This window comes from Podarcis cretensis (assembly GCF_951804945.1).
Source record: "Podarcis cretensis genome assembly, chromosome: 12".
NCBI classification, from domain to species: Eukaryota; Metazoa; Chordata; class Lepidosauria; order Squamata; family Lacertidae; genus Podarcis; species Podarcis cretensis.
The window spans coordinates 1634854-1662471 of NC_137181.1; the positions used below are offsets into that span (position 1 = coordinate 1634854).

General features: G+C 45.1%; 2 protein-coding genes and 1 long non-coding RNA gene across 4 annotated transcripts in view; all 3 read right to left on the reverse strand.

Moving 5' to 3' along the window:
• Positions 1-2400: 2400 nt before the first annotated feature.
• On the reverse strand, positions 2401-5258 carry LOC307199346. Its single transcript, XR_013831910.1, has 2 exons — positions 3782-5258; positions 2401-2618 (listed from the first exon to the last, which is right to left on the reverse strand). It is a non-coding gene; the product is annotated as an uncharacterized lncRNA (long non-coding RNA).
• A 218-nt stretch (positions 5259-5476) lies between these two features.
• On the reverse strand, positions 5477-18369 carry LOC307199217 (uncharacterized protein). The gene is made up of 3 exons (XM_079946976.1): positions 18308-18369; positions 15014-15168; positions 5477-6927 (listed from the first exon to the last, which is right to left on the reverse strand). Exons 2-3 carry the CDS (start codon positions 15144-15146, stop codon positions 5786-5788), a joined length of 1275 nt encoding a protein of 424 aa, XP_079803102.1. The 5' UTR covers positions 15147-15168; positions 18308-18369; the 3' UTR covers positions 5477-5785.
• Positions 5897-27618, reverse strand: part of LOC307199136 (uncharacterized protein) — a 32872-nt gene continuing 11150 nt past the window's right edge. For both annotated transcript variants that reach the window (XM_079946807.1, XM_079946806.1), the window contains exons 2-3: positions 23418-26598; positions 5897-6075 (exon numbers count right to left, since the gene is read on the reverse strand). In XM_079946807.1, coding sequence (XP_079802933.1) covers positions 24893-26598 — 1706 coding nt within the window. In that variant the 3' untranslated portion in view covers positions 5897-6075; positions 23418-24892. The remainder of the gene's footprint in view (positions 6076-23417; positions 26599-27618) is intronic.

The window sequence follows — 27618 nt, forward strand, 5'->3', positions numbered from 1 at the left end:
GCGAGGGGGGGGGAAGGATGGAGGGGGCGGCTTCCCAGGCAGGAGATCCCCCCCCCGAAAAGGATGTTTCCCCCCCTTCCAAGCGGATTTTGACCCCATTTCCCACCCGAGCGGGGCTGGACCAATCAGAAGCCTCCCCATGGACAGCTGGCCAATCCCCTTTCAGATTCCCCTGGGCCTGGTCTTCTCCTTCGCCTGGTTTCCTGAGGGAGTTTTCCCCCTGAGTTTCCCTCTTGGCTGCTCCCCCTCCCAGCTGCTTCTTCATTTCTCCTTCATTCTCTTCCTGTTCCTCTTTCCCCCATTGTTTTGGGGGCAGCTGGATTCCCCCCCCCCCCCATGGCCAGGCAGGCCCAGGAAAAGCCCACAGAGGCGGCAGGGCCAGGAGATGGCGTTTCCCACCCTTTTCCAAAAAAGGCGGGAATGCCATGTTGTTTCTTCTGGAAGCCCCAGCCGCTCCCAGAGACGCCATGGCTTCCCTGTGGGCCTCACGAGTCCCACGCCCTCTGGTCTCTCCTCCCAGCTGAAGGAGGGCGGCACCTTCGGGTGCCAGCGCTCATGGGGCATCCTCAGCCGCCTTCCTGCCATGATGGCTTTGCCTCCGCAGGGCAGCCTCTCTCCTCGCCATGTTGGCCCAGCGGAGGAGGCCTCTCCATTGGGAGATGCCAGGCAAGATGCCTTGGGGGATCTTCCAGGTTATCGGCCAGAACAGGAGGAGGGAAAGCCCCACTCTGTCTCTGAGGCCAAAGAAGAAGAAGAAGAGGGGCTTTATCCCCTCAGAGGGTGAAGGTTCCCTCAGGGGAGTTTTTCCCCTGGACCGGCTTCCTTCGTCACCCCAAGAGCCAGAACAAGCAGAAGGGCTCCACCTGCAGGCCTAGGGGAAAGAGGGGCTCTTCCCCAGACAAGGCTGGAGACTCCCCTTCTGGCCCCTCGGGGTCCCAGGAGCCCTTTCTGGATGGCCCTCACTTGCCCCCCAAATGGGCCAAGACATCTGTTCCTCCCCCTCAGGCGGTAGTTCAACAGAAGTTGCCCCCACTCCGGATCCCTACGGTCTCAGGGGGCCACTGGAGCCCAGTGGGGGCACTCTGGGGAACTGGTTGAACTGGGCTCCTCCTGGTCTAGCCCAAACAAGAAAGGGAGCTCTCAGAAGAGGAAGCCATTGCGGAGAGAACCGAGCTTGGCTGTTCTCTGCTGAAGGTCTCCTGCCGTTCTTCCACGGCTTCCTGGGGGCTGCAATGGCCAGAGGAAGAGACAGGGCCCCCCCAGCCTGAATCCCCTGCAGAGCCCTGCAGGAGCAACCAGAGCTCTTCCTCTTGCCATGGCTAAGCCTGCCTTAGTTTCCTTCCCCAAGGCCTTGGAGGTGTACGGATGATCGTGGGGTCCGGAGGGAGCACACTCCCCTCCCGCAGGCAGCCACAGTCTGCCTCCACGCGTGACCTTGGGGTGCGGGGCACACCCTCCCTTACAGACAAGCCACAGCTGTCTGAATATCGTATTCTCTGCAGTAGTCTGCGGTGTCCTGTCTGTAACCTTTGTCTCGGAGACCTTTTGTCTCCTTCGTCATACACTGTGCAAGGGGAAAATGACGCAGTGGAAACAGGTGCCAAAATAACTTTGTACCACCCCACTATCTCAGGACTGGAAGATGTGTAAAGGTCACAGCCCCAAATGTATCTGCCTGGGTTTGCATATTTCTGTCAATAAAAGGAGGCTCCACAGGGCTGGCTGGCAGCTTGCATGCAGCTCACCTGTGCAAAGCTCACCTGCATTCTCAACTCCTGCCTCATGTCCATCACTTCAGGAGGAACCTTGTGGTGCGGAAGGGGGAACCCCAAATGGCAAACGGGGAAAGGAAAATTATACAGCATCTTTCCAGATGAGCCAACAAATCGCCTCTAAGGTCCAGGGACTGATCCGCCCTGGCTTCCTCCTTGGAGGTCCCTTCTGAAGGAGAAGGAGTCCCAGGTCTCCGGGGGGGGGGGGGAGAGAAGCGTCCCTGACTCCTGCATTCAAGGCTGATGCTTTCGCCTTTCAGGCTTCGGCCACCTTCTCTGTGGTGTTTATGTGAGCTGTAGAGCTGGGATCGCATGCAGACATTCCCTAGTTTAATAAGGATCCTGTGAAAAAGATGGGCTCTGCTTTGGAATAATGCCCCCCTCCCAACAAACTGTAACATGAACTTCACAGTATGGAAAAGTTACGTTTTAAAATTTATCGCTGATTCATTTTTTGAATGTTTTAAGAGTTGTTTCTATCAATTATTTTAGTGTTTCAGTCTCATTATAAATTACTTTCAAATTTATTTTTTCCATTCAGTCATGTGTATGTAGCAGAATTCAAAAAGCGGTTCCTAGACTGGAGGTTACCCACAGAAACCCAAAAGAAAAGGAGGAAGTCTCCAAGTGGAAAGATAGGCTTTTATTGAAATACAAATGTGCCTGCAAAGAACCACATCCCAAAAAGTGTTGCCACAGAAACTCGGGAGCTAAAGAGGCTCTTCTGGCAGAGGGGTAAAATGTCATGGCTCAAGTCTTGAGGGCAGAAACCGGAAAATACTGGTTCCTTCCGGAAGGTTCTTTTCTGCTGAGGCAGCTGGATATATTATATTTGCCTTTTGTTCTCTCAAGGGCACACTGAGCCAGAAAGATAAATCTGTGAGCTCAATGGGCTGTTTCTCTCTTACTTTCACATCTGCTAGGTTTCCTAAAGTTTTTTTTCTGTAATGAAGTTGAAAACCCTTTAGCAGAAAGTTGTTCTTTTGCCAGTGAACTTTGCCTCTGCGTGGTTTTTGGAGAACCAGATGCAGCCACTCCAAAAACGAAGCTTCTGCAGCTCTGCTCCTTGGGACTGAAGACCCAGAAAAAGAGACCGAGGGGAATGTGTGGGTCATAAGCTGGGAGTCGTTGGGAAGGAGTCGCTGGGAGAGGCAGGAGGTTCTGTTGAGCAGGCGAGGGAAGAACAGGAGGGGAGAGAAAGAGCCCCATGGAAAGCTGAGGTTGGGCTGAGCGGGTGTGGGAATGAGCGGCAGAGAAAAATATACAGCCAGCAAAAGGGGATGCAATGCAGCTCCTTGAACTGTTGACAACGCAAGCTGCGATCTCGTTTGAGGGAAACTCTGAGGAAAGGGAATGAAGATGCCTTCTTCCCCATCCCCAGTGGATTAAAATCTTCAAAGATTAGGAAAAGAAGAGAAAGCAGGAATTGGATGATTAAAAGAGACAAGAATTTTGGATTGTGACTTGCCTGAGATTTGATGGAATGGCTTTTAAAAGGTTTTAAAGGAACTGGACCGAGAAACTGGAGAAATACTAATTTGGATTATTAGACGATTATTATAAGAGTCATATTGCCCTGTCTGAGTGGTTAAGATTTGAAGGCTGGGCTAGGGAGGGAAATGTAGGGAAAGTGTCATCTTGCAGAAGGGAAGGGAAAAGGCTGGGTATTAAATACAGCTGGGTTTATTCTGGAGCTCAAATTCTGAATAATTGTCGCTACAGATAATTTTCAGACAGGCAGATGAGAGTTTCCTTTCATCTATATTTGTATGTTTTATATTAAGATTCCTTTATTTTGAATTAAGGAGGACACACATAGGAGGAGGACAGATTTCCAGTATTCACACCTTCCAAGAGCCCGGAGACTTTTTTGTTAGGAATCATGACAACGGAAATCAAGAAGTCAAATAGACCATTATTTATGTATGCCACAACTGCTGCCAGCATTCGAATTGCGAAAAGTTGGAAAAGCAAAACCATCCCCTCAAAACTCAAATGGCAAACCAAACTGCTAGTATACTTTCAATTCAGGGCCGTGTTCAGAAAGTGGTGGTGGGGGATGAGTGTTCAGACCCCTGGGCTCTCACTTGTGGGGTACCTCAGGGTTCTGTCCTCTCCCCCATGCTTTTCAACATCTACATGCAGCCACTGGGTGTTCATCAGTATACGGATGATACCCATCTCTACCTCTCTTTCAAATCGGAACCAGTGAAAGCGGTGAAGGTCCTGTGTGAGTGTCTGGAGGATGCATGGCGGCTAACAGATTGAGGTTGAATCCTGACAAGACAGAAGTACTGTTTTGGGGGGACAGGAGGCGGGCAAGTGTAGGGGACACCCTGGTCCTGAATGGGGTAACTGTGCCCCTGAAGGACCAGCTGCGCAGCCTGGGAGTCATTCTGGACGCACAGCTGTCCATGGAGGAGCAGGTCAATTCTGTGTCGAGGGCAGCTGTTTATCAGCTCCATCTAGTACGCAGGATGAGACCCTGCCTGCCTGCAGACTGTCTCGCCAGAGTGGTGCATGCTCTGGTTATCTCTTGCTTGGACTACTGCAATGCGTTCTATGTGGGGCTAGCTTTGAAGGTGGCCCGGAAATTGCAACTAATCCAGAATGCAGCAGCTAGATTGGTGACTGGGAGCGGCTGCCAAGACCATATAACACCAGTCTTGAAAGACCTACACTGGCTCCCAGTATGTTTCTGAGCACAATTCAAAGTGTTGGTGCTGACCTTTAAAGCCCTAAACGGCCTTGGTCCAGTATATCTGAAGGAGCGTCTCCTCCCCCATCGTTCTGCCTGGACACTGCGGTCCAGCGCCGAGGGCCTTCTGGCGGTTCCCTCGCTGCGAGAAGCCAAGTTACAGGGAACCAGGCAGAGGGGCTTCTTGGTAGTGGCAAAATAACTACCAAACCTTTAGAAGACATCTAAAGGCAGCCCTGTTTAAGGAAGTTTTTAATGTTTAATAGGTTATTGTATTTTAGTGTTTTGTTGGAAGCTGCCCAGAGTGGCTGGGGAAACCCAGCCAGATGGGCGGGGTATAAATAATTTTTTATTATTATTAGCAGCAAGGATAACCAGAGTAGTAATAAAGAATGGAAAGTAATCAAAGAATATCTTAAAGATTACTGTGATAACAAAAGCTTTATGGCAGATAATGATGATGATGATGATGATAATAATAATAATTATTTATTTATATCCTGCCCTCCCCAGCCGAAGCTGGGCTCAGAGCAGCTAACAACAGTATATCGAATGAGTCTTGTAATGTAAGGAAATATTGGAGAAAACTAGAACCCAAAAGGAGAATGTGAGGTGTGTGTGTGTGTGGGAATTTAGGAAACTACAGTGGTGCCTCGCAAGATGAAATTAATTCCTTCCGCAAGTTTTTTCTTCTTGCGAGTTTTTTGTCTTGCGAAGCACGGTTTCCCATAGGAATGCATTGAAAATCAATCAATGCGTTCCTATGGAGACCGTCCGGGGACAGAGGGGAAGCGCCGCGTGCCTTCCCCTCTGTCCCCGGACCTGTTTAAAGCAAGGGGCGGTGGGGAGAAGATCACTTCTCCCCGTTGCTGCCCCTTGGTTCAAAAGGGGTCTGGGGAGAGAGGGGAAGGCGCGCGCTTTAGAAGCAAGGGGAGGAGGGGAGAAGATCGCTTCTCCTCGTTGCCGCCCCTTGGTTCAAAAGGGGTCCAGGGACAGAGGGGAAGGCGTGTATTCATAATCTGTAATGTTGGAATGTAATGTTTTATATTGTATGTATTTCTAAGATTTCGGTATAATAAAGGTTTAAAAATTATATAAAACAGGAAGGGGGGAGGGGCCTGCAAGGAACGCAGTGAAGGATCTCTCAGGGTAGGAGATGGGGAAAAGAGGGGGGCACCCAGGGGAGAGCTGGGGGAGCCTGCCTTTCTATGGGTTGATAAATGATATGATATATATGATACAAAGGTGATAAAGGGTATTTTTAGTTATTCTCCTGCCTTCTCTTTTTTATACACTTGTGCTTTGTAAGGGTTGTTTAATATTTTTGTTTGTTTGTTTGTTTTTTGGTTTTACCTGTATGAATTCTTTGATGGGTCATGAGATTGTGCCTGAGACTAAAGCTCTTCCCACATTCCAGGCATGGATATGGTTTTTCCCCTGTATGAATTCGTTGATGGGAAGTGAGATGGGTGCTTTGACTGAAGCTCTTCCCACATTCGATGCACTGATAGGGTTTCTCCCCTGTATGAATTCGTTGATGGGAAGTGAGACCGGAGCTCTGACTGAAGCTCTTTCCACATTCGAAGCACTGATAGGGTTTCTCCCCTGTATGAACTCTCTGATGGGAAGTGAGACTTTGCCTGAAACTGAAGCTCTTTCCACACTCCTGACATTGAAAAGGTTCCTCCCCTATATGAACTCTTTGATGGGAAGTGAGACTGTCCCTGAGATTGAAGCTTTTCCCACATTCCAGGCATGGATATGGTTTCTCCCTGGTATGAATTCTTTGGTGGATACTGAGCTTAGTCCCCTCCCGGAAGCTCTTTCCACATTCAAAGCACTGATAGGGTTTCTCCCCTGTATGAACTCTTTGATGGGAAGTGAGACTTTGCCTGACATTGAAGCTTTTTCCACATTCCAGGCATGGATATGGTTTCTCCCCGGTATGAATTCTTTGGTGGATACTGAGCTTAGACCCGTCCCAGAAGCTCTTTCCACATTCGAAGCACTGATAGGGTTTCTCCCCCGTATGAATTCTTTGATGGGAAGTGAGATGAGCCTTCCGACTGAAGCTCTTTCCACACTGCAAGCAATGATAGGGTTTTTCCCCTGTATGAATTCTTTGATGGGGAGTGAGTTGGTGGCTGTAACTAAAGCTCTTTCCACATTCCATGCAGTTATAGGGTTTCTCTCCTGTATGAATTCTATGATGGGAAGTAAGACTGCCCTTCCGAGTGAAACTCTTTCCACATTCTCTGCACTGATACAATTTCTCCCTACTCTTTGTTCTTTCGTGTGAAGTGAAGCTATCCCTCCTAACGAAGCTCTTTCTTTGATGGGAAGTGGACTGGGAGCTCTGACGGATGTTCTCTCCACACTCTGAATATTTATATGACTTCTCTGCTATGTGGATTCTGTTCTGGTCCCCCTTGTTCTTCTCTTCCAGTTCTTCACCATCTGCAATGAAAAGAGAAGCTAATTAGAGCCTCGGAAAGAAATGGCGCTCCAGATTATTGAACAAAGCCCCCCCCCCCACTGCGAGACTTGAGAGTGCTGTTTCAGCCTCAAGCAGACATCGCTGGAGTCTAACTTAATGTCATTGTCAATGTGTGGCATCTTTGACCCCCCAGCATTTCTGCATGCCTGCGGGGCACCTGACTCTTGAAACCGGTGGGACCACACTGCCAGCATACTGTGACAGGGGCGCATATGACACAGAAGTATCAAATCCTGACCCCCCTCTCCCAGCAATGCACTGCCATGTTAGTGTAAGTCATGCAAACTCTGCATTGCTGCCCTGGACCCAAACCCCACTCAGAGCGAAGGCGACATGGTTCACATCCATTATTGAACAAAGTTAATAAATGCTTGTGACAGAGGAAGAACTGGAGAGATTTAGATGTGAGGCCTTACTATAGTTTTCATTGCCTTTGTTTATTGGTATTAACTGACATATTGCTTGGTTTTAATCTGGGATAGATTTTGTTTGGCTCAATCCTGGAATCCACTCCATCTCCGAGGTCAGTCAAATGCAGACAGAAGCCAAAACAACAGACCTCACAGAAGTTATTTCAGCTTCCCTAAAAGCTCTGAAGCCAATATTGAAGAATGCCTGGGAGGTTCAGACAAGTCTGGTCCTTGTTTAAAAAGGCATGACTAGGTGGAGAACATTCACAGAGGAAAGAGTTGATATCCCTCCATTCAGGGTTCACAATGGGGATGTTAGAATCCCAGACGCTGTTGGTCTCCCTCCAAACAGCGGAGGTTCAGGCAGGCAGGTGGAGGAGCCCGGAAAGGTGCTCCCCTTCTCCATCTCCATCCGCCTGCCTGCCTCCCCCCACCCCCAAACTGAGCAAGCCCCAATACCTCTCCAGCTCTATCCATCCATGTCCGCATCTCCACTCCCCTGGAACTCACCAGATCTCTTTGAGATCCCTGGGAGGGGGACTTCCGGTTTGGATCGCAAGCAGCAGGGAGCGCAGAGAAGCCGCTGAAGAGCTTTTCCGAGCTCCACGGGGGCTTGGGGGCAACGCAAAGGCACTGTGACCCACGAAATCTCAAGAGGGGTACTCTTGGGGGAAAAAGCTAACCAGCAGCGTTGGAGTGGTTCCGTCGTTTTTTCGGGTTTTTTTTTTTAAAGACTCGGGAGCGACGGGACTGAGAAACGCGAACGGTAAGCTCTGCGGACCCCGTGTGGCGATGCCTCTAGCTCTCACTGGAAAGGCGACAAACCTCCGTAACTTTAAGAACAGAACCCTTAGTGTTTTGGGAACAATCTTGGGCTAAAAATCTGGATTATACACTAAGTGAGCTCTCGATGTAAAAGGACTTAAATGAGGAGCCCGACCTGTTTTTCGGAGTCAAAATGGCGCAGGATATAAAGTCGTAAGAGCGAAAAAGGAAATGACCAGTCACCCACTGTAGAAACAGAAAAGTGAAAGCCCTCAGCAGCAATTAAGCGAGGCAATGGAAACAAAATAAAATAAAAGTAGCAGAAAGAAAAGATACTTAGAGACTTTGTATTTCCTTTGGGGAAAGCACTAAAGAATGTGGAAGAACTAAACAGAGTGGCTACAAAGAAAAAGAGCATGTTAAAGCCTTAAATCTTAAGACGGAAATATAGAGAAGGGAGAGGAGGTAAAGACGGAATAAATACAAAGGCTTCAAAGGTGCTAAGGCGCCCCACTCACTACTCTATCTGCTTCAAATTTTGGACTTTTTATCTCATATTTTGGGCAAGTAAATGTTTCTTTTCCCCCCAAACCTCAACTTCGGACTCTAACCTCCCCCCCCCCTTAAAAGAACTTGGATTTTTGATTTCCTCTTTATTTCCTCCTGCTAAATGGTTGGGGATTTCATACGAACTGAACTTATAGGGTCCTACATATATTCCCAGTAGGACACTTACTTTCCTCCCCCCCCCTTTTTTTTTGAGTGACTGGATTAATTTTTGGAATATTTTGGACGTTCAAAGATTTGGAACTTTCTGGATCTGAATTACTAACGAACTGAGTCAAAGAGGGGTGTGCTTAGAGGCATATACCCCCTTCCACCTGATGGACTGGACTTAATTTTGGACCCCTGGATTTTCCCCCCAACACAGCCTTATATTGGAATAACCCAGCAAGTGGCTGAAAAGCCTAGAACTTAGAACTTACTCTTTTTCACGGACTGTTTTTGGACTGTATTGGGGCTTTGGAACTTTCTGCCTCCTTTTTTCTTTTTTCCTTTTTTCCGCTTTTCATCTTCTCCTTTTTTTTTGGATATAGAAGGGACTTTACCGAGACAGATTCCCAAATACTGTCTACCCTCCTTCGAATTGGATTAAGCTAACCAAGTGGCTGAAGATCAAACAAAAGAAAGAATAAACTGCCCTTATTTAAAACAAAAAGTTGGTCACAGGTTAAACTTTTGATTGTCCTGTCTTTTTATATTTTACATAAAGGTTTTATATTTTACATAAAGGTTCCCAAATACTGTCTACCCTCCTTCGAATTGGATTAAGCTAACCAAGTGGCTGAAGATCAAACAAAAGAAAGAATAAACTGCCCTTATTTAAAACAAAAAGTTGGTCACAGGTTAAACTTTTGATTGTCCTGTCTTTTTATATTTTACATAAAGGTTCCCTTTAAGGCTGACATTTATTTAAGGGCCTTATTATAGAGCCTTTACCCTTATATATTTGATAAGTTTCAGACAAAATTGTATTGATTAGGAGTTTATTTTGGATTTACCCACATTTAGAATGTACGAAATGTATGGACTGTAAATGAATTAAGTGGGCACGGGATTTGAGAACATTTGAAATCACGGATTTTGATTTGGAAAACCTATAAAGTAATAATATTTTGATGCATTAGGAGAAATTTAAAGGGACAGGGGATAATTTGATTGGTTAAACTTACTGAACTACTCCATATCTCTCTGCCTGATTGCAATTGGTAAAAACCTGGAATTAGATTGCTCAAGCGAATGCTGTTGTAATTATTTTCTTGATAATTAATTAAAACTTGTTAAGATTGTGCGCCCTCTAGGAGAGAGAATAAATATTACAAGAAATTTAATTATATATAACAAAAAATAAAAAAAGGAGAGAGAGTGGAAACGGAGAAAATGTCTGGGAAGAATGGAAAAAAGATAGGAGGAACACCATCAGAGAGGAAAGCATCTCGACAAGAAGATATTAAAGATCTAGACATCCTATGGTTAAAAATAAAGGAGGAATTTAAACAGAATGAAATTCACATGGAGAAAAAGCTAGGAGAGATGCATGAGTTGATTGACAAGAAGATAGAGGGAGTAGTAGGGGAATTGTCAAGTAAAATAAAAGACTTAACAGTTCGATCAAAGATTTTAGAAGAATCGAACAAAAAAACACAAAAAGAGATGAAGGAACAAAGGAAGGAGACAGACAGGATAAAAGAGGAACTTGGAGAATTGAACAGGAACCAAGATCAAGTTTTGGATAATTTAGCGATGATGGAAATGAAACAAAAACAGTTAAATTTAAAGTTCAGAGGAGTAGGAGAAGAAACTAATGAGAACATCAAAGAAAAAATGATTAAAGAATTAGCAAAATGGTTAGAACTGAAGGAAGAAGAGATTGCATACACGATAGAAAATGCTTTTAGAATAAAAATAAGGTCTAAACAAGTAAAATCCAAAAAAGTCCCGGGAGACTGCTTAGTTATATTTAACTCGATAGAGATGAGAAATACAATCTTAAGAGAAAGTTATCAAAAGAAACTGATAATTGAAGGCAGACCAATTATCATCTTTAAAGAAATACCAACCAGACTCCTACACAAAAGAGAGGGATACAAACAGTTAGTGAGCGTTCTAAAAAAGAACAGGATACAACATAGATGGGAATTCCCTGAAGGGATTTCCTTTTTCTATAAAGATAAAAGATTTAAGATCACTGAAAGCCAGGAAGTGGGTAAATTTCTACGTAGATATGAAAAAGATCTTGGGAAAGTGGAGGAGAGATATGGAGGGAAAAATGGTGACCTAGAAGAGAGAAGAAGAAGAAGAGAGAAGGGAGGAGAACAGGAGGATAAGGGAAGGGAAAGAGGAGAGGAGGAGGAGGAAGGAGAAGAGGGAATAGTGGAAGAGGAAGTGGAAAAAGAGGAAGAGGAAACAGAAAACAAAACCGCTCGGATACAAATTAATTATTTGTACATCGGAAAGTAAATATAACAATGAATCTAAAAATTTTGTCATGGAATGTGAATGGTGTGAATGAGAAAACCAAGAGGAATAAAATTGTGAATGTCTTGAAAAGAAAGAACCTTAATTTCATCTGTATGCAGGAGACACATGTGACCAAAAGACATAAACACATTTTGATAAATAAAAAACTGGGAGTTGAATTCATAAATTCCATCGCAGAAAAAAAAGAGTAGTAGTAACATATGTCAATGAAAAATGGGAACCTAAATTGATTTATAAAGATGATGAAGGAAGGATATTGGGGGTGCAAATTAATTTCCAGGGTGAAAAACTTAATGTGATAAATATATATGCCCCGAATTCGAACAAATTGGAATTCTTTAAGAAATTAGAGCAAATATTATTAGAGTTAAGAGTGTAACAGGACGATATTACTGGGAGATTTCAACGGAGTACCAGTACCAGAAATTGACAGACAAACAGAAAAGAAAAAGCATAATCAAGGGAAGCTGCGAAGATCCTTTAATAATTTAGAAGAAAATCTAGATTTAATAGACATCTGGAGACACAAACATCCAATGGAGAAGCAATTCACCTTTTTCTCAGAAACACACAAAAGCTGGGGTAGAATTGACCAAATCTGGATCTCAAGAGAACTTACTTTAAGAACTTCAAAATGTGAAATCCAACCGAGAACTCTCTCTGATCATAATTTGATAATGTTGGAAATAAAAGGTGTATCACAGGGGGGGTTCAGATGGAGAATGTATGAATACTTATTGGAGAGTGAAGAAGTTATTGAAAAGGCTAAAGCAACCTTAAAAGACTATTTTGATTTGAACCTTAATACAGAATCAAGTATAGAGTTAGTCTGGGATGCTAGCAAGGCAGTCTTAAGAGGCTTCTTTATCCAGCAAAATAGCTATAAGAGGAAAATAAGGGAACAAAAGAAAGAAGAAATTCTTAGTCAGCTAAGAGAATGTGAGAAAAAATTAATAACAAATCCGAAAGATGAACAAAACATACAAATAACAAAAATATTACAAACACAATATTCAATGCTGACAAATCAAGAAATTGAATGGAAAATTAAGTTAATGAAGCAAAAATATTTCGAATCAGCTAATACAACAGGTAAACTACTAGCTTGGCAATTGCGAAGAAGGCAAAAACAAAAGGTGATAAATAAGATAAAAATAGGGGAGCAATTGATAGAAGATCCAAAAGGAATAAAGGAAAATTTCCCTCAAATTTTATGAGAAATTGTATAAAAAGGAAGACGAAGATTTAAACCAAATAGAAAAATATTTAGAAGACTGCAGCGGGAAGACCATAACAGTGGAAGAAAGATTTCAACTAAACAAACCTATAAAAATAGAAGAGATCCAGAATGCGATAAGAAAAATGAAACTAGGGAAGGCCCCGGGACCGGATGGACTGTCTGCAAAATACTACAAAGTATTAGAAAATCAACTAATGCCAGTGCTATGTGATATCATGAACAAAATATTAGGGGGAGGAAAGATACCAGAGTCATGGAAAGAGGCTCACATCACGGTGATCCCTAAACCTGACACGGACAAATTAAACATTAAAAATTACAGGCCTATATCATTATTAAATAATGACTACAAAATCTTCGCAGAGGTAATGGCAAACAGACTTAAAAAGTGTTTAGTAAATTTAATTCATAAAGATCAAGCAGGATTCCTCCCAAACAGGTTTCTTAAAGATAATATAAGACATACTATAAACATAATTGAATATCTGGAGTGTAAGAATGAGATACCTGCGGCGCTGATTTTTATTGATGCGGAGAAGGCATTCGACAATGTCTCGTGGTCGTTCCTATTAAAAAGTATGGAGAAGGCAGGGATAGAGGGCAAATTCATGAAAGGAATAAAGGCAGTATATTCGAATCAGTCTGCCAAATTGATCATAAATAACAACTTAACAAATCCATTTAGAATCGAAAAAGGAACAAGACAGGGTTGCCCTCTTTCCCTGCTTCTGTTCATCATAGTATTAGAGGTAATCGCGGTAATAAGAGCAACACCAGAGATTCGAGGGATTAAAGTAGGAACGAAAGAATATAAATTAAAAGCTTACGCAGACGATTTGATGCTATCCCTAGAAGAGCCGCAAAAAAGTGTCAGCAAGGCGCTGGAAATATTAGAAGAATACGGCAAACTATCCGGTTTTAAATTGAATAAATTAAAGACAAAAATGATGACTAAGAATCTGGGAAAGGGTGAAAGAGAAATATTAGAGATACAAAATGGAATAAAGGTGGCTAAAAAAATAAAATATCTGGGAATCTGGCTAACTACAAAAAATATAAATTTAATTCAAGATAACTACTTGACAACATGGAAGGAAATTAAAAAAGATCTAAATATATGGAATAGAGTTAAACTTTTGTGGATGGGAAGGATGGCGGCAATAAAAATGAACATACTCCCAAAAATGTTGTTCCTGTTCCAAAACATACCAGTGATCAAAGGTTCCAAAATGTTTAAGGATTGGCAGAAAACCCTTTCGAAGTTTATATGGCAAGGGAAAAGACCGAGAATCAGATTTAAATTGCTCACAAATCGAAAAGAAAGAGGGGGATTCTCGGTCCCAAATCTGAAACTATATTTCGAGGCTGCCTGCCTTTGCTGGATCAAAGAGTGGATAACTTTGGAAAATACTGACTTATTAGACCTAGAAGGGTTCAATAATAGGTTCGGCTGGCACGCCTACTTGTGGTTAAATAAAGAAATGGTACATAAAGGGTTTTCAAGCCACATTATTAGAGGACCACTATATGAAGTTTGGGAGAAAAATAAAAAACTCTTAGAATGGAAAACACCCTGGTGGTTATCGCCAACGGATATTTTAATAACTAAGAAAACAAATATGGAAGGAGAAAGATTAACCTACGAAGACCTACTGATAAGATCAGAAAGCGGCTAGAAATTGAGAACATATGAGGATCTGAAAGAAAAACTAACAGGCTGGCTATAATATCATCAAATAAATGCAATGTGGATGGAAGATAAAAAAGTAGGGATGAGTGAAAAAAAATCCAAATTTCAGATAGAAGTAATTGAAGGTAAAACCAAGTTATTATCCAAAATGTATGATATATTATTGGAATGGAACACCAAAGATGAAGAAATAAAGGAGGTTATGACAAAATGGGCAATGGACTTGGGATATAATATAGAATACGAAAAATGGTCGAAATTATGGAACAATGGAATAAAATTTACGGCAAGTGTTACACTTAGAGAAAATTTGGAGAAGATGATATATAGGTGGTATATCACACCAGCAAAAGTAGGAAAATGTACAAAACAGGAAATAAGGCCTGCTGGAAGTGTAAAATCAAAGAAGGCAACTTCTACCATATGTGGTGGACTTGTGAGGAAATGAAGAAATTTTGGGATTTGATTTATAATGAGTTTAAAAAAATATTTAAATATACCTTCCCTAAAAGACCAGAGGCCTTTTTACTAGGAATAATTGGGGATGAAATTAAAAAGGAAGATAAGATTTTATTCCAATATTCGACAGCAGCAGCCAGAATACTAATTGCACAAAATTGGAAAAGTATAAATATACCAACGGTTAGGGATTGGCAAACAAGATTATTTGAATATGTTGAATTAGCAAAAATGATGCAAAAAATTAGAAACCAAAAAAATACAAAGTTTATTAGTGACTGGAAAAAATTTATGGTATACATTGAAGGAAACTATAGAAAGCACTGATAGGGTTTCTCCCCTGTATGAATTCGTTGATGGTAAATGAGATTGGAGCTCTGACTGAAGCTCTTTCCACATTCCAAGCACTGATTGGGTTTCTCCCCTGTATGAATTCTCACCAGATCTCTTTGAGATCCCTGGGAGGGAACGCTCAGAGGTTGTGGGGAGGGATGCGGAAGACAACCTGACCGGGTCAACCGTCCATCTTCCCCCTTCCATCCTTGGTAGCTTTGCAGGATCCGTCTCTTTCATCCTTCCTGATCAGTTGAGGAGCCTGGGAGAGAGGAAGAAGCAAAGGGAACCTCAGAGGCCCTGCAGGGATTCTCCTGCCCTAGATATTCTCCTGACCCTGGAGAAGCAGAAATGGGGCAGCCCCTTCCCAACAGAAGCCCTTTTCCTAAACATCTCCAGTGGTTCCAATTTCACCTGTTTGCTCCTCACCCCACTTCCTAAGGCTGGCATGGTCTGCACAGTAGTGAAAAGAGAGTAGATCCCATTGAACTCAGTGGTGCTTATGGACAGAACTTGGTGCCAAAACCAGTCACCATCCTGTCCCCAATCCTGAAAACTGCAACCCCAGGGCATGGGCAGAAAGTAGACAAGTAGCTATTACATGTAGGTGCCCCATGCTAGGTGCTTTGTATGTAGAGCCCAGTTCACACTCTTTGAACTCTCTCACTGCAAGCCAGGCAGATGTTGTGGCCCTATTTGCCTCTGTCAGGGGTTGCCTGGGGACCAAATCTGTATGGGGAAGCAGAGGAGCTGGTGATGCCACGTTTCTGAAATATCATGAGATGAATACACCACTCCTCCTTAAATATTGTCTGTGTTTATACACGATTTTTGCAAGTCTCCAGTCTCAAAATATGGCCCCCACCCTGGCATGGAAGCCATCAAAGTATAGATCTTCCACATGTCCTAAATCTGTAGTGTTCTTAAGAACACCAGGCATGTATACCCTTTATAAACTCCGGAGGTGAGCTTTACGCTCCTATTGGGACAAGATTCCCAAAGGCTTTGGGTAGCTTTAAAGAACTTGCCTATTTTGAGACTGCACCAATTTCCATTTTTTGTTTATCAAAACCCACAGAAGCTCTGTTAGATTGTTCCAGAAGGCTTTACAAGTACCTATCAGGATGCTTAGAATTTTATTACAGTTAGCCAAAAAGGATTTTATGTGTTCCATGTCCTCTGTTAATAGTACAAGCCACCCAATGACTGATAATCCCTCCTCATATGTCCCATAAGGTTGGGAGAAGGAGTCTTTTATCCTTGTTTAGGGACCCCCATGCACCACCTGGCAGTGGCGTAGCAAGGTCTGGTGGTACCCGTTGCAGAAAATTTCCTGTCACGCCCCCATATGGATATATTTTTTTTGGCCTGCAAAAATGTTTTGACTTTATTTCATATTTTCTTACAAAAGAACGTGGATTCTGGGCCTCTGATAACAAGTGGGCCACTGGGGACAGATACTTAAATCTACAGGATGGGTTGTGTTTTGGCTTCTGTTATTTTATTTACATTTATTGTTTATTTAATAAAGTTTATTTTTAGAAACCTGCAAAACTGTTTACCAAAACATAAAACAAAACAATAAATCACAGCAGTAAAATCAAGAAAAGTTAACAACCCTACTTTAAAACATACAAAAGCTAAACTATTAAAACAGATTAAAATTCCTTCAGCTTCCCAAGCATCTGAGTAAGCTTGCCTAAATAAGAATGCTTTTAGCAGGTGCCTGAAAAGAGTCTAGCAAAGGCACGATTTATTGGGATTTCACCATGCTCTGTATTATCTGAAAAGGAAAACATTTATTTAAAAAGCAGGACTGCACAGCCTGGGAGTCTCATCATGAGACTCAGGACTTATTCCTGAGCCAACGGTGCATAAGATGGGCTAGAATCCTATGCACCCCCTGCATCCAACTTGTACCTAAAAATCTTCACACACCTGCGCCAGAGAGTTGTAGAGTAGGGAGGGATCCCTGAGGGTCATCTAGCCAACCCCCTGGGGCAATGCAGCAATCTCAACTAGACCATCCCTGACCGATGGCCATCCAGCCTCTTCTCTGTGTGCCTTCTCCATGAGAGGTCTGGGTGGCGGCAACACACAAATGAAGCTTTTCTGCAGTGGCTCCCCATTCGGGGGAAGGTCTCCCAAGGGAGCCTCGCCTGGCACCTTCCTGACATCTTGAGGTGCCAGGAGGCAAAACCTTTTTCTGTAACTGGGCCTTTGGCTGGTTAGCATTCTATGGCCTTTTCAATATGTTTGTGGGTGGAGAGATCATTGGTTTGCCTTTGCCTTTGTTTTTGTAAGTAGTAGTAATAATAATCATAATAGCAGCAGCAGTGAACAGCTACAGTCAATCAGGGTTGCCAACTTGAATAAAATATTAGGAGGGAGCAGGCATCGGGCATAGCCAGGATTTATGTTAAGGGGCAGAATCTCAGTTAATTAAGGATTTAATTCTCCCCATCGGACGCCCATGGACCCAAGTAAGCCCCACCCTGCAAAGCTGATCACAAGATGCAGCGTGCACACACCAGTTGAATGGCAATGCCCATTAATGGGGGGGGGGGCTCAAATATTTCATGGGGGAACCAAATGGACCTCGGTGCCCTGGGGTATGCCAATCTGCGAGGAAGAGAAGCAGAATTTGTTGCTCTCTCTCCCAGCATCCCCCCCCCCCACTTCTTGGGCTGGGTTTCTACATCATTCTGGCATCATTGGATCATTGTAATGGGTTGCATTACATTGCATTTGAATTATGGTGCAGAGTCTCATGGACTGCAAGAAGATCAAACCTCTCCATTCTGAAGGAAATCGGCCCTGAGTGCTCACTGGAAGGACAGATCATGAAACTGAGGCTCCAAGACTTTGGCCACCTCATGAGAAGAGAAGACTCCCCGGAAAAGACCCTGATGTTGGGAAAGATGGAGGGCACAAGGAGAAGGGGAGGACGGAGGATGAGATGGTGGGACAGTGTTTTGGAAGCTCCCAGCATGAGGGAGGCAGCGGAAGACAGGAGGGCCTGGCGTGCTCTGGTCCAGGGGGTCACGAAGAGGCGGACACGACTAAACAACCACAATGGATTGCTTTGAAGGGATTTCTGCACCAGGTCAAGGGATCTGTAGCCCCCCAATTACACTCCGCCCCCCCACCTGTATTTTGCCCACCCAAAGGTGCAACTCTACCTGAGCTCCCGGCTCGGCCTCCACCCCGGGGTCCCCCCTTCCTTCCCCGGCTTCTTTCGGCCCTTCTCCCCCTTTTCTCCCCCTTGCCCAGCCTCCTCCTCTCCGCCCCGACGCCTGCCTGCCATTTCTCCCCTTCGCAGGGACCCCCATGCCCCCTCCCTGCCCCCCGGGACCCCCTTCTCCCCACGGCCCCTCCGGGGGAAGAGAGAGGAGACTCACCCAGGAAGCTTTGGCAGAGGGAGAGAAGAAAGAATTGGGCCAGGGAGGACCTGCCCCCCTTCACTTCCTGTCCTCTCTAGGAATCCAGCGCGGCTCCTTTTAACCCTTGGCAAACCGAGGGACCAAATCCTCCCCTCCCTCTCCAGACCTTCACTTCCTGTCCTCTCTAGGAATCCAGCGCGGCTCCTTTTAACCCTTCCGAAGCCGAGGGACCAAATCCTCCCCTCCCTCTCCAGACCTTCACTTCCTGTCCTCTCTAGGAATCCAGCTCGGCTCCTTTTAACCCTTGGCAAACCGAGGGCACCGAGCCCACCTCTCCATGCGCGCAGATTTCCTGCTTCCGCCCCTGCGCTCAAGGGGCTGCCCCCCTTCCCTCCCTCTGTGCCAAGGCCTCTGCCCCAAGGAGCCCACATCGAAGCAGACTAACATAACACCAAGGGAGGCGGGGGTGGCCATGGGGGGGGGGGGTTACCTTGGCTCTGCCCCCAAAGAGAGGCTCCAGGATCCCAAGGAAAGGCTGGGATGGAGAAGAGGCGGAAGTCTGCGCAGTGGCAGGAGGTGTCTTGGGCTCAGAGATGGCTCCATCAAGACACCCCCCCCGGGGGAAAACCCCCCAGCTCAGCGAGTGGGGGGGGGAAGGATGGAGGGGGCGGCTTCCCAGGCAGGAGATCCCCCCTCCCGAAAATGATCTTTCCACCCGCCAAGAGGATTTTCCTGCTTCTGCAGCCGCTTTCTATCCCAGGAAAAATAGAGGAAAAAGTGTCCCATGCCAGGAATGAAACGCACATGCGATCCTTTGGGCGGGGGAGACTCAAGGGGGGGCAGATGTGGAAGAGAAAAGAAATGACCATGCCTGCCTGCATCGGAGAGTAGGACTTACTTCTGAGTAAGCATGCCTCGGATGGGGCTGCACAGCAGTGCTTCCAAAAGTGATGGGATCAGTGTGCGGATCTCACGAAATTAATGCCGTGCTCTTATAAACGCACAGGGATAATAAGTGCATTCACACATACAAGGGTTCACAACCCCCTGCGTGTAACTGCAGGGGATGCAATAGGAACCCTTTTGCTGGGAGTTTCCTGAAGGGATCTGCTTCACTTGGAAAGCCAAGAAAGAAAAGTGTGTGTAGATTCTGAACATAACTGTCAACGTTTCCCCTTTTTAAGGGAAATTCCCTTATTCCGAATAGGATTCCTCGCAAGAAAAGGGAAAAGTTGACAGTTATGATTCTGAAAGCGGAGGAATTCTGGAGGAAGAATTAGAAGGAGCTGGGAGATCCTGCACAGGTGGAATCTCATGAAGAAGAGCAAGTCAGAATTACTGGGGCTGGACTTGTGTTGTTTTCTTTGCGAAAAGAAAGACTCGGGTTTCTAGAATATGGCTTATAAATTTCTAACCTGGAATGTGATGGACTAAATTTGAAATCCGAAAGGCATAACACATGTATTAAGAAAGCAGGAATGAGATTTAATAAGCTTGCAGGAGACCCACGTAAAAAGGACCCATGGAAAATGGTTAATAAGTAAAGCTTGAGGCCAATAATTTATACCTTCAGATAAATCGAAAAAAGACATTGCCAGGAGCGAATAAAAGTCCTGGTGTTAGGATTATGCGCAGCAAATGAAAAGAAATCGGACTTTTAAATGCTGTGAGGGATGCAGGCAGTGGTGAAGGGGTTGTTTATACAGCCTTTCTAGAGAGAGAGAAGCTTGAAAAGCGAGAGATATGAAGAGAAATGGGGGCGAATTAGAAGAAATCCCCCGATAAACGAGGGAGCCCAGGGATACTGCAGCCTGGTCTGCCAGGAACCGGCCTCCTTGGCGCCTAAAACTGAGGCGAGGCTCAGGCGGGAAGTTGGGAAAAGGCGGGAAAAGTCGTTTCCCTCAGAGCCGCTGAGGGGAGGAAGCAGCGGGGGGAGGGGCTCCTCCTCTCTTGTCCCTCAGACACGGAGAGAAAAAAGGGGGACCCTCTTGTGAGGGGAGCAGAAAGGAGGGCTCTCAGACAAAGGGGCGGCAGGGGGGTCTCTCGTCTCTCTCCCCCCCTCACAACCCCACTGCGTTCCTCTCATGGTGGAAGGCGTTGGAGAAAAGAAGCGACCGTGCCTGCCTTCAAAGACTGAGGTTCTGTTTCAACCTCTGCTTGCAAAAGGTTTCAACCGACACCCAAAAGAAGGGGGTCCCTTCGGGGAATGGTTGACCTTGACAACCTGAGTTGCTGGAGACACTACGGATGAGACAAAGCAGATGTTGGACACGACAAGTGAGAATACTCCCTCAGAGGCTCCTTTCCTTGCTGGTGTTACAACTAAAGGAAGAACGTGTCAGAAGTCGGTGGTTTGCCTTGAAAGAGGGACAGATTTACAGTTGAGAGGTGACTCGATATAACAAGGAGAAATAGCAGGTGGTAGCTGAAGAATGAGTGCCCATGCTCAAACGCTTCATGAATAGTATAGAACACACCTCTGTGGGAGAAATGGCTAATTTGAATGACCAGGTAATGTATGTAACAGGTGGGAGAACATATTAAGGAGCAAAAATGAAGAAGGCCTTGCGGGAAGCCTGTAAAGTGCAATTTCTTAACTAATAGGAATTGGAGGAGGGATATTTGGACGGTTAAAAATTATCTGTGATGTGAACTGGAATGCGCACTCCCTCTTTCCAGCATGAGCTGGGGGGGGGGTCTTTACCCGTGCAGTACTGTGACTCCTTTCACAGAGACATCTGAATCCCTCTGGGAAAGAGCCCCTGGACAGTTTTTGTCTAACAGCCCCCCCCCAATAAAAGTCCCACAGGCAGGAATGGGGAAGCCCAGGAAGGTGGGGAGAGGGAGGGGTGCATGTTGCTCAGGGGGCAGCCCCTCACCATGGGACTCTCCCAACGCCAGTTAAAAACAAGAGGGACACCTGCCATCCTTTCCCTGTGTTTCCAGCCAGAAAACCAGTTTATACTGGGCTCCCAGAATCATCTGACCCCATTTCCCACCCCAGAGCGGGGCTGGACCAATCAGAAGCATCTGCTTTGGACAGCTGGCCAATCTGCTTTCTTTGCCCACTTTCCTGAGGGTGTTTTCCTCCTGAATTTTCCTCTTGGCTGCTCCCCTTCCCAGCTTCTCCTTCATTTCTCCTTCATTCTCTTCCTGTTCCTCTTTCCCCCATTGTTTTGGGGGTCAGCTGGGTTCCCCCCACCCCATGGCCAGGCAGGCCCAGGAGGAGCCCACAGGGGCGGCAGGGCCAGGATATGGCATCTCCCGCCCTTTTCTGAAATAGGCAGGAACACCATGTTGTATCTTCTGGAGGTCCCAGCTGCTCCCAGAGATGCCATGGCTCCCCCGTGGGCCACATGGGTCCCACACTCTGGGTTTCTCCTCCTGGCTGAAGGAGGGTGGCACCTTTGGGTGCCAGCACTCACGGGGTCTCCTCAGCCGCCTTCCTGCCATGGTGGCATTGCCTCCACAGGGCGGCCTCTTTCCTCGCCATGTTTGCCCAACAGAGGAGGCCTCTCCATTGGAAGAGGCCAGGCAAGCGGCCTCAGAAGAGGAAGGCGTTTTGGAGAAGAAACAAGCTTGGCTGTTTTCTGCTGAGGGTCTCCTGCCTTTCTTACAAGGCTTCTTGGGGGCTGCAATGGCCAGAGGAACAGACAGCCCCCCCCCCAGCCTGAATCCCCTGCAGGGCCCTGGGGAGCAACCAGAGCCTGCATCAGTTCCCTTTCCTAAGGCTGTTGGCCTGAGCCCCAGCGGGGCTTCTAGTGCGGCCTGCTCGCCTTTTGCGGCGGCGGGGGAGGCATCGCTTACCGCTGGCCCGGGGCCCCTGCTGACCCGGGAGGACGTCGCAGGCCCGGCTAGGCCGCAAACACGGCCTGATTGCCTTTTGCGGCGGGAGGGGAGATCATCAATACATTGCACAGAATCATCAATACATCATTGCTACATCGCTAAAATGTCAGAAAGGGGAGGGTTACACAAGATTAGCATAGGCAAATGTGTGAGGACAACACCCAAGTATAAGATTAGCATAGGCAAACATGTCTTAAGTACCCACCACCCAAAAGTACAACAGAACTTCCTTTGCATGCCTGGAGCCTGAGCCAAGTCCGGTGATGAGATCTGGCTTCCCTTGGAGAACAATGAGCCCAGCAATTGTCACCTCTGGGCATTTCCTGGGGTAGGAGGTGTGTATAGATGACTTGACACTTGGAGAGGTGGCAGGGGAAAGAGTCCTTTTTCCAAGGGCAATGGAATGGAGGAAACTGGCAAAGGAGGGAATTTTATATTTTTAAAGCTAAGTATCTTCCCTGAGCTGACAAATTGAAAGGATAAATTCAGCAGAATATTTGTAACATTTAACAATTTTAACGATGTGCCCCCCCCCCCGGTCATTTCCATCACACATCTTTCCAGAATAGTCTAGGAATTGCCTCCAAGGTCCAGGGACTGATCTGCCCTGGCCACCTTCTCGGAGGTCCCTTCCGAAGGAGAAGGGGTCCCAGGTCTCCATGGAGGGGAAGCATCCCTGAGGCCTGCATTTGAGGCCGATGCTTTCGCCTTTCAGGCTCCGGCCACCTTCTCTGTGGTGTTTATATGTGAGCTGTGGAGATGGGATCACATGCAGACATCCCCAAATTTCATAAGGATCCTGTGAAAAAGATGGGTTCTGCTTTGGAATAATGCCCCCCCCAAACCACCTGTAAAATGAACTTCACAGTATGAAAAAAATATGCTTTAAAATTTGTCGCGGATTCATTTTTTGAATGTTTTAAAGAGTTGTTCTTACCAAAAATTTTAGTGTTTCAGTCTCATTATAAATCATTTTCATATTTATTTATTTATTTAATTGAGTCATGTGTATGTTGGAGAAATTCAAAAAGAGAATCCTAGACTGGAGGTTACCCGCAGAAAACCAAAAGAAAAGGAGGAAGTCTCCAAGTGGAAAGATAGGCCTTTATTGAATTCATTTGTGCCTGCAAAGAACCATATCCCAAAAAGTGTTGCCACAGAAACTAGGGAGCTAAAGATGCTCTTCTGGCAGAGGGGTAAAATGTCATGGCTCAAGTCTTGAGGACAGAAACCAGAAAATACTGGAAAATACATTCAAAGCAGTGATATGGTTTCTGACCTGTATGAGTTCTTGGATGGGAAGTGAGACTATCCTTCCGATTGAACCTCATCCCACATTCCAAACACTGATAGGGTTTCTTCCCTGTATGAATTCTTTGATGGGAAGTGAGACTGGAACTCTGAGAAAAGCTCTTTTCACACTCGTGGCATTGAAAAGATTTCTCCCCTGTATGAATTCTTTGATGGCTAGTGAGCTTAGCCCCCACCCGGAAGCTTTAAGCATTATAATAAAATGTATATTCCTTGTCTAATGGATGTTTGTCTCCATAAGTCCACTAATTTGTTGTCATGTACAAAAAGGAATTAGGCATTTCCCCTTCCTTTTGTGTCCAATTTCTATATTATCCTGCCCAACCTAATGAAACGGCCCCATTTAGATCTCCCATTAACATTATATTCCCTATAAAGTTTATATCCCCTTTATAAAGTTCAGATGTCCTTTCATTGGGAGCATATATTCCCAAAATTATCCATCGCTGCCCTCTGACGAAGAAATGACCAGTCCATAATTTTAACGGTAGGTTTATTGTAGCTGTGAGAGACAGAATAACAACAGGAAAATCCCCAGAATCCCAGAAGACAAAAGTCAGAGATGGATGTGCATTATAATGAGTGAAATAAGTATTTGATCCCCTATCAAGCAGCCAGATGTCAAATCTACCTGGTATCTTCACTGTATGTAATAAACTGAGATTAGAAGCACCTGGTGTAAGGGAGAAGTCTTACCTGTTATCCCAGGTCGTTACAGTACCTGTGCAAAAGACACCTGTTGACAGAAGCAATCAATCTTACCAGGGCATTGAAAATGGGTTGAGGATAGGTATTCCAGCATGAAAATGACCCAAAACACACGCCCAAGGCAACAAAGGAATGGCTCAAGAAGAAGCACATTAAGGTCCTGGAGTGGCCTAGCCAGTCTCCAGAGCTTAATCCCATCAAAAATCTGTGGAGGGAGCTGAAGGTTCGAGTAGCTACACATCAGCCTTGAAATCTTACTGAGTTGGAGAGGATCTGCAAAGAGGAGTGGGACAAAATACCTCCTGAGATGTGTGCAAACCTGGTGGCCACAGAAACGTCTGACCTCTGTAATTGCCAACAAGGGTTTTGCCACCATGTACTAAGTCATCTTTTGCAAAGGGATCAAATACTTATTTCACTCATTATAATGCACAGCACATCAATCTCTGACTTTTGTCTTCTGGGTTTCTGGGGGTTTTCTTGTTGTTATTCTGTCTCACAGCTACAAATAAACATACCATTAAAATTAAGGATGGCTTATATCTTTGTCAGAGGGCAAACAGGCAAATTTAGTAGGGGATCAAATACTCACTGTAACTCCTGACCACTTTTGTCCTTTATTATGGTAATTTTTGCCCGAAATGTTCCTATCATATCTCCAATTTTCTTGAACAGATCTTTGGTGTTTCCCATTCTCTTGTTATATGATACAAATGTGATAAAGGGTATTTTTAGTTATTCTCCCCCGTCCCTTTCTCTTTCCCATTCAACTGTGTTTGGTACGGGTTGTTTAATAATTTTTGCTTTATTACTTTTCTTTTTGGGTCTTCCCTCTGCATGAATTCTTTGATGGGAAATGAGATTGTTCGTGTGACTGAAGCTCTTCCCACATTCCAGGCATGGATATGGTTTCTCCCCTGTATGAATTCTTTGATGTGAAGTGAGACTGTGACTGAGACTGAAGCTTTTCCCACATTCCAGGCACTGAAAGGGTTTCTCCCCTGTATGAATTCTTTGATGGGAAGTGAGATCACCTCTCTGACGAAAGCTCTTTCCACATTCCAAGCACTGATATGGTTTCTGCCCTGTATGAATTCTTTGATGGCAAGTGAGATTGGAACTCTGAGAAAAGCTCTTTTCACACTCGTGGCATTGAAAAGGTTTCTCCCCTGTATGAGTTCTTTGATGGGAAGTGAGACTATCCTTCCGATTGAACCTCATCCCACATTCCAAGCACTGATAGGGTTTCTTCCCAGTATGAATTCTAAGATGGGAAGTGAGACTGGAACTGTGACGAAAGCTCTTTTCACACTCGTGGCATTGAAAAGGTTTCTCCCCTGTATGAATTCTTTGATGGGAAGAGAGCTTTGACCTATCCCTGAAGCTCTTTCCACATTCCAGGCACTGATAGGGTTTCTCACCTGTATGAATTCTTTGATGGGAAGTAAGACTATGGCTGAGACTGAAGCTCTTTCCACATTCGAAGCACTGATAGGGTTTTTCCCCTGTATGAATTCTTTGATGGGAAGTGAGATGTGCACTTTGACTAAAGCTCTTTCCACATTCTAAGCACTGATAGGGTTTCTCCCCTGTATGAATTCTTTGATGGAATGTGAGACTCAGCCGGATACGAAAGCTCTTTCCACACTCATGGCATTGAAAAGGTTTCTCCCCTCTATGAATTCTTTGATGGCTTGTGAGCTTAATCTCCTTCCGGAAGCTCTTTCCACATTCCAAACACTGATATGTTTTCTCCCCTGTATGAATCCTTTGATGTAAAGTGAGACTACCCTTCTGGCTGAAGCTTTTTGCACATTCTGTGCACTTATAAGGTTTCTCTCCAGTATGAATTCTTTGATGGGAAGAGAGCGTTGCCCCCTCCTTGAAGCTCTTTCCACATTCGAAGCACTGATAGGGTTTCTCCCCTGTATGAATTCTTTGATGAGAGCTGAGATGGGAACTTTTTCTGAAGCTCTTTCCACATTCGAAGCACTGATAGGGTTTCTCCCCCGTATGAATTCTTTGATGGGAAGTGAGATGATCCTTCCGACTGAAGCTCTTTCCACACTGCAAGCAATGATAGGGTTTCTCCCCTGTATGAATTCTTTGATGGGAAGTGAGTTGGTGGCTGTAACTAAAGCTCTTTCCACATTCCATGCAGTTATAGGGTTTCTCTCCTGTATGAATTCTATGATGGGAAGTGAGACTGCCCTTCCGAGTGAAACTCTTTCCACATTCTCTGCACTGATACAATTTCTCCCTACTCTGTGGTCTTTTGTGTGAAGTGAAGCTATCCCTCCTAACGAAGCTCTTTCTTTGATGGGAAGTGGACTGGGAGCTCTGACGGATGTTCTCTCCACACTCTGAATATTTATATGACTTCTCTGCTATGTGGATTCTGTTCTGGTCCCCCTTGTTCTTCCCTTCCAGTTCTTCACCATCTGCAATGAAGAGAGAAGCTAATTAGAGGCTCGGAAAGAAATAGCGCTCCAGATTATTGAACAAAGTCCCCCCCCCCCCCACTGCGAGACTTGAGAGTGCTGTTTCAGCCTCAAGCAGACATCCCTGGAGTCTAACTTAATGTCACTGTCGATGTGTGGCATCTTTGACCCCCCCCCCAGCATTTCTGCACCCCTGCGGGGCACCTGACTGTCTTGAAACCGGTGGGACCACACTGCCAGCATACTGTGACAGGGGCGCATATGACACAGAAGTATCAAATCCTGACACACACACCCCCAGCAATGCACTGCCATGTAAATGTAAGTCATGCAAACTCTGCATCGCTGTCCTGGACCCAAACCCCACTCAGAGCGAAGGCGACATGGTTCACATCCGTTATTGAACAAAGTTTATAAATGCTTGTGACAGAGGAAGAACTGGAGAGAGTTATGTGTCAGGCCTTACTATAGTTTTCACTGTCTTTGTTTATTGGTATTAACTGACATATTGTTTGGCTTTAATCTGGGATATATTTTGTTTGGCTCAATCCTGGAATCCACTCCATCTCCGAGGTCAGTCTAATGCAGCCAGAAGCCAAAACAACAGACCTCACAGAAGTTATTTCAACTTCCCTAAAAGCTCTGAAGCCAATATTGAAGAAGGCCTGGAGGTTCAGACAAGTCTGGTTTTTGTTTAAAAAGGCATGACTAGGTGGAGAACATTCACAGAGGAAAGAGTTGATATCCTTCCATTCTGGGTTCACAGTGGGGATGTTAGAATCCCAGACGCTGTAAGTCAGAAAGGTTTCAGAAAGAGACAGAGTTAAATGTGGTTAAAAAAGTAAAATACCTAGGGGTAAATATAACAGCCAAAAATTTGAGTTTATTTAAGGACAACTATGAGAAATGTTGGTCAGAAATTAAGAGAGATTTAGAAAGTTGGACAAGACTGAAACTTTCCTTGTTAGGCCGAATTGCTGCTATTAAGATGAATGTATTGCCAAAAATGTTGTTTTTGTT

Coding starts and splice junctions, on each gene's coding strand:
- LOC307199217 (XM_079946976.1), bottom strand. CDS start 15,146: ATGAAAGAGACGGATCCTGCAAAGCTACCAAGGATGGAAGGGGGAAGA. Junction 6,928..15,013: donor AGGGATCTCAAAGAGATCTG/GTGAGAATTCAT, acceptor TTTTCATTGCAG/ATGGTGAAGAACTGGAAGAG.